This window comes from Oncorhynchus mykiss, chromosome 26, assembly GCF_057628025.1.
Source record: "Oncorhynchus mykiss isolate SJ-2025 chromosome 26, ASM5762802v1, whole genome shotgun sequence".
Taxonomy (NCBI): domain Eukaryota; kingdom Metazoa; phylum Chordata; class Actinopteri; order Salmoniformes; family Salmonidae; genus Oncorhynchus; species Oncorhynchus mykiss.
The window spans coordinates 39,305,561-39,314,268 of record NC_143047.1 but is presented as its reverse complement, the minus strand read 5'-3'; the positions used below and the strand labels follow the sequence as shown (position 1 = coordinate 39,314,268).

The 8,708-nt window shown below is 42.4% G+C and overlaps 1 protein-coding gene across 2 annotated transcripts; it reads left to right on the top strand.

The window, feature by feature from the left end:
- Positions 1-330: 330 nt before the first annotated feature.
- On the top strand, positions 331-7,601 carry calml4a (calmodulin like 4a). Of its 2 annotated transcripts, XM_036981390.2 has the most exons (5): positions 331-431; positions 519-549; positions 894-1,034; positions 3,468-3,656; positions 6,947-7,601. In XM_036981390.2, the coding sequence occupies exons 1-5, from the start codon at positions 429-431 to the stop codon at positions 7,042-7,044; spliced, it is 462 nt and encodes a 153-aa protein (XP_036837285.1). In that variant the 5' UTR covers positions 331-428; the 3' UTR covers positions 7,045-7,601. The 2 variants fall into 2 exon arrangements, with proteins under 2 accessions (XP_036837285.1, XP_090079184.1); XM_090223058.1 differs by lacking the exon at positions 331-431 and having other exon boundaries at positions 495-549.
- Positions 7,602-8,708: the final 1,107 nt, after the last annotated feature.

The window sequence follows — 8,708 nt, the reverse complement described above, 5'->3', positions numbered from 1 at the left end:
TCCTTTCACTAGACATAAAATGGTATTGAATTGAAACGGGGGAGTTCTATTAGTTGAGCAAGATCAATCATACTTACGCCTACTTTTAATATAGACAAAGTTACCTATCTTACTGAAGAATTTAACTTTTTTTATTAAACCATTAGTTTTATATACTGTAACTTGTCTGCTAATGGCCACGCTGTGTAGATTAACATATCCTGGTTGTCATATCAGATAATAAGGTAGTGATTAGTATCACAAGTATTTGATAGAAGAGAAAGGGAGAGGATAATATGATACCTTGGATCCACTATCTCAGTTTCCACAGCAACCGGTATTAAATAACATGTACTCTGTGGTGGACTTTGAACCGGCAGGCAGATGGGTGTGGAGACAGGTAAGGTAAGCCAGTTGCATTCCAGGAAGAGAGATCTCTGACTACAGACATGGTAAGAAAAAAACAATTGAAGTGTTTTGTGTTTACTCATTTCTGTACATGTTTAGGCCAATTCATGGTGTATTGTGTTTTTCCTCAGGCTAAATTCCTGTCAGGAACTCAGATCAACGGTAAGGTGTGCTATTTTGTTTGCTAGCTTTTCTTTTGGTGTGTGGGAGGTCACATGGGACATAAATAATGTCATTATTTTTCAATAAATTGATATTGAACAGTAAAGTAAAATGTTGTGACAAACTTTGAGAGCAATGTCTTTTTAAAAAGGGAATCTTAGAAAATAGTCCCAATTGAGGTTACAAGTATGATTTACTTATTTCTCTACACTTGTGAGACAAGAACATTTGAATTGCCTCCTTGGAGAGGAGAAACATTGTAATATGCACTGTTTTTAGAATGGATTATCATGATTTGTTTTTTAGTTTCTTTTGGTGCATTATTTGCCTGTTTTTCCCTGTAGAGTTCAAGGAATGTTTCTCCTTGTACGACAAGAAGCGCAAGGGGAAGATTGAAGCCAAGGACCTGATCACAGTTATGCGCTGTCTGGGGACGAGTCCCACCTTCGGTGAGATCGACCGACACCTGCAGGTCCACAAGATAGGTACGCCATCAAGGGCCCCTCACTGACCCTGGGGGCATCTCAGTAGTCTAATGACTGACCCTGGGGGGCATCTCAGTAGTCTAATGACTGACCCTGGGGGGCATCTCAGTAGTCTAATGACTGACCCTGGGGGGCATCTCAGTAGTCTAGACTGACTTACCCTGGGGGGCATCTCAGTAGTCTAGACTGACTTACCCTGGGGGCATCTCAGTAGTCTAATGACTGACCCTGGGGGCATCTCAGTAGTTTAATGACTGACCCTGGGGCCATCTCAGTAGTCTAGAGTGACTGACCCTGGGGACATCTCAGTAGTCTAGATTGACCCACCCTCGGGGACATCTCAGTAGTCTAGATTGACTTACCCTGGGGACATCTCAGTAGTCTAGATTGACTTACCCTGGGGGCATGTCAGTAGTCTACATTGACTCACCCTCGGGGACATCTCAGTAGTCTAGATTGACTTACCCTGGGGACATCTCAGTAGTCTAGATTGACTTACCCTGGGGGCATGTCAGTAGTCTACATTGACCCACCCTCGGGGACATCTCAGTAGTCTAGATTGACTTACCCTGGGGACATCTCAGTAGTCTAGATTGACTGACCCTGGGGACATCTCAGTAGTCTACATTGACTGACCCTGGGGGACATCTCAGTAGCCTAGATTGACTGACCCTGGGGGACATCTCAGTAGTCTAGATTGACTGACCCTGGGGACATCTCAGTAGTCTAGATTGACTGACCCTGGGGACATCTCAGTAGCCTAGATTGACTGACCCTGGGGACATCTCAGTAGCCTAGATTGACTGACCCTGGGGACATCTCAGTAGCCTAGATTGACTTACCCTGGGGGCATCTCAGTAGCCTAGATTGACTGACCCATCAGGGACTGAATTAGACCTGGGATAGCAGGTGTTTGCAATTAATGTTCAGGTAAAGCAGAAAACCAGCAGGCTCCGGACTGGGTAGGGTAAGAGTTGAGTACCCCTGGTCGAGAGTGACCTACCCTGGGGGGAATGTCAATAGTCTACAGCAAGTCTCTCCAACCCTGTTTCTGGAGAGCTACGGTCCTGTAGGTTTTCACACCAAACCTAATCTAGCGCACCTGATTCTAATAATTAGCTAGTTAATAAGCTGAATCAGGTTAGTTACAACTGGGGTTGGAGTGAAGAGTAGCTCTCCAGGAACAAGGTTGGGAGAGCCCTGGTCTAGAGTGACTGACCCTGGGGGCATCTCAGTAGTCTATAGCAGGGGTGCTTCTTCACCTGCATTGCTTGCTGTTTGGGGTTTTAGGCTGGGTTTCTGTACAGCACTTTGAGATATCAGCTGATGTACGAAGGGCTATATAAAATAAATTTGATTGAAATTTGATATTCAACTCTTACCCTACGAGGTCCGGAGGCTGATGGTTTTCTGTTCTACCTGATAATTAATTGCGCCCACCTGGTGTTCCAGGTCTAAAACAGTCCCTAATTAAATGGGAATGATAAAAAACCACAGTGGAACTGGTTGAGTTTGAGGGTTCTAAAGGGACTTCCTCTCCTTCACCACGGCCTGTTTAAAGGTCAGTGCAGATGAAGGGAACAAGCAGGGAAGCGGAAGACTTTAGAATATTGAGGCGGCTCTAGACACCTGTTGATCTAGCCATACTGTTTATGAATTGTAGTGAGGTTTTGGCCGTAAATGATTTAGTAGGCAGGCAAGCTGCTACTTGGGGGATGGGTAGAGGGAGAAGTTGTCACATTGAGTGTAACCTACACGTTAGCTGAAATCTGTCCCAAGCTTGTTCCAATTACATTTATTACATTAAAAAAATATTTATCTTCTCTCAGCTCTTCAAAATTGCTGCACTGAACTTTTTAACCTGGGGGAAGTACTGAGAAATATTCAAACCAATTAACTGATTTGGTAATGTGAAAAAGGCTTTGGTTAGAACACGTTTGACTCAACAGGATTTTTTCCCATCAATCCCCAACTTCCCGATTTACAATATTGAACAGAATGTTTTTCTGAGAGTCATAAAGTTTGCCTGCTCTGTTACTCTGAACTTCATGCCCATTTGCAGTTCATAATTTTACACATTAAACAGACAGCCCAATTCTGATATTTTTTCACTTTTTTTTTACCAATCAGATCAGCGCTGAAAAAGATGTGAAAAGATCTGATGTGATTGGTCAAAAGACCCATTAGTGGGAAAAATATCAGAATTGGGCTGTCTGTGTAAATGCAGCCATATTGACACACTCCACTACCCTAACAAGCATGCACTTTATTGAAGTAAGGAATAACCAACCATGCTCAGTACAGTTGTATGGACATATACAACTCGGCCATGTAGCAGATAACCAGTCACTTTATCAGCAGCATTTAGGCCTATTTTGGATCAATGGTGCCCTTTGCAGGTGATTAGTTCTACTAATATCCGTCCTTCTCCAGAAAAGAAGGGCGAGCTAGACTTCTCCACCTTCCTGACCATGATGCACCGGCAGATCCAGCAGGAGGACCCCAAGGCGGAGATCCTGGAGGCCATGAGGATGACGGACAAGCAGAAGAAGGGCTACATCCTAGCCTCGGAGCTCCGGGCCAAGCTCACCAAGCTAGGAGAGAAGCTGACTGATAAAGAAGGTAGCCTACTATGTGTTTCTATCACTAGGGGTTTTAGCTGTCGTGGACAGGACTAGATATAATGCCTAATGGAGCCTCTTGAAAATGCCGTTTAACGCAGGAGCAGTAGGTAGGCTTAATCTGGGTCTGGGAAACTGGCCCTGAAAGTGCAGCTCAACAGTCTGAATTGGCTCCTTCTCACAATCTCTTATACATCATCTGCACTGATCTGAACAGATGGTAGAGGTAAACAAAAGCAAAAAAGTCAAATATAACTGGTATAACTTTACCTGGTATTAGTTTATCAGTTCAGCTCTTTTAACCCTTTACGCTTGTACCTGTATACGGGTTGAAAATGGCAGATTTGTACACTGATAAACACCTAAATTGGAACTCGGTGTCTGTACAGTAACGTGCTATACATGACATCAGAGCTCAGGCTCTGTGCTTCACAGCTCTGTCTGGGTTTTGACTGACAGCCGATCTGAACTTGAGCACTGCAGAGACAAGAAGTTGCCCCCATCCCTCCAGCTAATTGGGCAACTTTTTTAAATGTTTTGTCTGCGTGAGGGAAATGTTGTAAATTAAGAGGACTCTATGTATTTTGAAAGATAAAATGTTGAGGATTATAATAAATACTGCTTTGATGTCATTACAAGCAAGCCTAACACCCTTGAGTCCAAATGTGCACTTCACATTTTCATGTCATAAATCTAATTTCATATACAGCGTTTATGATCACCATGTTTGATGTATAGTCACAAGAAGACATGGTGTCATACCCTGGTTTATTTTTAACAGAATGAGCCTGTCTGTCTACAGTGAAGAACATTTGCCTTGGCACACGCACTTGAATGCACTCATGATTCCTTTAAATAGACTGGTTTGGTTGTTTAGCAATAACCGCGCAACCATGGGGTTGGCTTAGATTGTTGATTTATTGAAAACACAAATCATTTTGCACAATGAGCACTTGTCTCTCAACTACATTGTTACAGTTGTTGTTTAGCAATCTAGCATATGTTTGCCATATTAGCAGAGACATGACATCTGTCCAAACACCTCAAAACAAGACATGTTATCAAGAACAAAATAAAACTATCTGAAATTAGCCAACTACAATTCCCCTCATGCCAGGTTTTTTTCCATTGTTGGTAGCTATCTGGCCATCCAGAATCACAACACGACTTCTACCCCATTGAATGTCGTGCATCGTTTTCGTGACGTTGACAGCTAACCAGTCTATGCGCGCCAAATGTACGATATGTTTCCCTAAATTGCATTGTGAAATCCTAACACTTTCATGTCATGTTTTATTACTTAGCTTGTCATGTTGGCAATAGAACAAGCTTTCAAATGATTCCCATCTGACCCAGATTGCGATTTTCATAAAGGACCGTTCTTGGATTGCTTAAACAACAGTAATTGTGTGATTGCAGGGATGCAGGGTTGTGTTCCAAACAAAATAACTACGCGTGTCCTCGCTCTAATTCCTCCACCGCAGCTAGGAGCTCAAAAAGGCACCTTACAGTTGAAGCCTTTTCTTTGAGTCATAAAAGGGCATTGACATTTCTTAGGAAATGTGCACACTTTGGAGAGCAGTTACACCTCTCTCTCAAACCTCTTATTGTTCTGTCTTGTGTTGCAACTACAACACATTTTACAGGGATATTATCATGTTACTGAATGTATCCAGAGTATTTTCACATTTTGTTATGAACAAATGTGGCAAAAAAGTACATAATGTAAAATGCACATAAAATCAAGTGCTTGGATTCAGTCTTGTTAGGTAAACTGTTGTCTTCACCTCTTGGTCTAATAATCTCTAAACTGTTCCCTTTCAATTTGTACCATGCAAATGCATATGCTTGTCATATTTCTTCTGTAAGAAACATGTCAAGGTAGCCCTAACCAGTTCCATCCCAGGCTGTGTCACAGGCGGATGTGACCGGGAACCCCATGTTGCGGCGCACAATTGGCCCAGCATCGTCCGGGTTAGGGGAGGGTTTAGTTGGAGGGGGATTTCCTTGTCTCATTGTGCTCTTGCAACTCCTTGTGGCGGGCCGGGCTCTGACACATTGGTGCGGCTGGCTTCCAGGTTAAGCAAGCAGTGTGTCAAGAAGCAGTGGCGGCTTGGCAGGTCATGTTGCGGAGGACGCGTGGCTCTCGACATTCGCCCCTCCCGAGTCCGTTGGGGATTTGCAGCGATGAGACAAGATCGTAACTACCAATTGGATATAACGAAAAAGGGGGTACATTTTTAAAATTTTTATTATGTGGCCCTATCCATAGGCCAATTCACAGGAGTGTAAAGGGTTAAATGAGTGCAGAAACAAGGCCACTTTAGACTGTTGTGATGCCCCAAGTGACTCCAAGAGACCCTATGGAAATACACATGCAGATGGGAGCTTCCCAACTGGGAACACACTGGTTGAATCAACGTTATTTCCACATCATTTCAATGAAATTGAATTGATATCTGTCCCAAGGCTCTAGTTTTGTCTAATCTTGATTATTGTCCAGTCGTGTGGTCCAGTGCTGCAAGGAAAGAGCTAGTTAAGCTGCAGCTGGTCCAGAACAGAGCGGCACGTTTTGCTCTTCATTGTAATCAGAGGGCTGATATACATGCCATTCTCTCTTGGCTAAGAGTTGAGGAGAGACTGACTGCATCACTTCTTTTAATAAGAAACATTAATGTGTTGAAAATCTCAAATTGTTTGTATAGTCAACTTACATACAGCTCTGACACACACACTTACCCCACCAGACATGCCACCAGGGGTCTTTTCATAGTCCCCAAATCCAGAACAAATTCGAGAAAACGTACAGTTTTATATAGAGCCCTTATGGCATGGAACTTCCATCTCATATAAACAGCAAACCTGGTTACAAAAAACAGATAAAACGACACTTCACGGCACAACGCCTCTCCCCTATTTGACCTAGATAGTTTGTGTGTATTGACATGGAGGCTACGTGGTGCCTTCTTAAAAATGTATGTAGTTCTGTCCTTGAGCTGTTCTTGTCTAATGATGTTCTGTATTATGTAATTCTGTGTTATGTTTCATGTTTGTGTTGAACCCCAGGAAGAATAGTTGCTGCTTTTGCAACATCTAATGGGGATCCTAATAAAATACCAAACACCAAATGTGTCAACACATACATTAACTGATTCTTGTGTAAATTTGCAAATGATAAAACACATCATTTGAATGGAGTTAATTTTTTAAAGTTTCTACCTGCTAACATACTTGTTGTTGGTCCCAGATCGGCGAATTAACATGAAGTTGTTTCCCCTCTAAACTTTGCAGTGGACGAGCTGTTCAGAGAAGCCAACGTGAAGTCTAATGGCAACGTGCACTACGAGGAGTTCACCAGGATGGTGACACTACCGTCAGTGGATTACTGAGGGACAGGACAGGAGGAGATGACGTCCTTTATGACAGGGAAGCATGATCATGGAAGGGACCTGGTTATGCATGCACTGAGCATTACCCAACCACCTCCATGCACTGAGCATTACCCAACCACCTGCATGCACTGAGCATTACCCAACCACCTGCATGCACTGAGCATTACCCAACCACCTCCATGCACTGAGCATTACCCAACCACCTCCATGCACTGAGCATTACCCAACCACCTCCATGCACTGAGCATTACCCAACCACCTGCATGCACTGAGCATTACCCAACCACCTCCATGCACTGAGCATTACCCAACCACCTCCATGCACTGAGCATTACCCAACCACCTGCATGCACTTAATTTATTGATCATCTAGGTTTGTGTCTATTGTACGCTACTTTCTATCATTTATACAAGTGCATTTGATGAATTAAATGGATGTCCTTTTTTAAATTCTAATTGGGGGGGTTTATTTGACTTGCTGCAGGAAGAGTATCTGCAGGAAGAGTATCTGCTGCATATGTAATGGACATTAAAATAAACCAAATCAACTAAAACATCCCTTTCAATTGAGTTTTAAACTGTTTGATGAACTTATGTTCTCGGTGTAGGATTTGATAAATGTAGTTTACATGATGCAGTCATCCAAGCTCTTTCAGCCATACCATTGAGGATTTGATAAATGTAGTTTACATGATGCAGTCATCCAAGCTCTTTCAGCCATACCATTGAGGATTTGATAAATGTAGTTTACATGATGCAGTCAGCCAAGCTCTTTCAGCCATACCATTGAGGATTTGATAAATGTAGTTTACATGATGCAGTCATCCAAGCTCTTTCAGCCATACCATTGAGGATTTGATAAATGTAGTTTACATGATGCAGTCATCCAAGCTCTTTCAGCCATACCATTGAGGATTTGATAAATGTAGTTTACATGATGCAGTCATCCGAGCTCTTTCAGCCATACCATTGAGGATTTGATAAATGTAGTTTACATGATGCAGTCATCCGAGCTCTTTCAGCCATACCATTGAGGATTTGATAAATGTAGTTTACATGATGCAGTCATCCGAGCTCTTTCAGCCATACCATTGAGGATTTGATAAATGTAGTTTACATGATGCAGTCATCCGAGCTCTTTCAGCCATACCATTGAGGATTTGATAAATGTAGTTTACATGATGCAGTCATCCGAGCTCTTTCAGCCATACCATTGAGGATTTGATAAATGTAGTTTACATGATGCAGTCATCCAAGCTCTTTCAGCCATACCATTGAGGATTTGATAAATGTAGTTTACATGATGCAGTCATCCAAGCTCTTTCAGCCATACCATTGAGGATTTGATAAATGTAGTTTACATGATGCAGTCATCCAAGCTCTTTCAGCCATACCATTGAGGATTTGATAAATGTAGTTTACATGATGCAGTCATCCAAGCTCTTTCAGCCATACCATTGAGGATTTGATAAATGTAGTTTACATGATGCAGTCATCCGAGCTCTTTCAGCCATACCATTGAGGATTTGATAAATGTAGTTTACATGATGCAGTCATCCGAGCTCTTTCAGCCATACCATTGAGGATTTGATAAATGTAGTTTACATGATGCAGTCATCCGAGCTCTTTCAGCCATACCATTGAGGATTTGATAAATGTAG

Excerpts from the sequence above, each read along its gene's own strand:
- calml4a (XM_090223058.1), top strand. The coding sequence starts at position 495 with ATGGTGTATTGTGTTTTTCCTCAGGCTAAATTCCTGTCAGGAACTCAG. Across the intron at positions 1,035-3,467 it reads CCTGCAGGTCCACAAGATAG|AAAAGAAGGGCGAGCTAGAC; the intron begins GTACGCCATCAA and ends GTCCTTCTCCAG. Across the intron at positions 3,657-6,946 it reads GAAGCTGACTGATAAAGAAG|TGGACGAGCTGTTCAGAGAA; the intron begins GTAGCCTACTAT and ends TAAACTTTGCAG.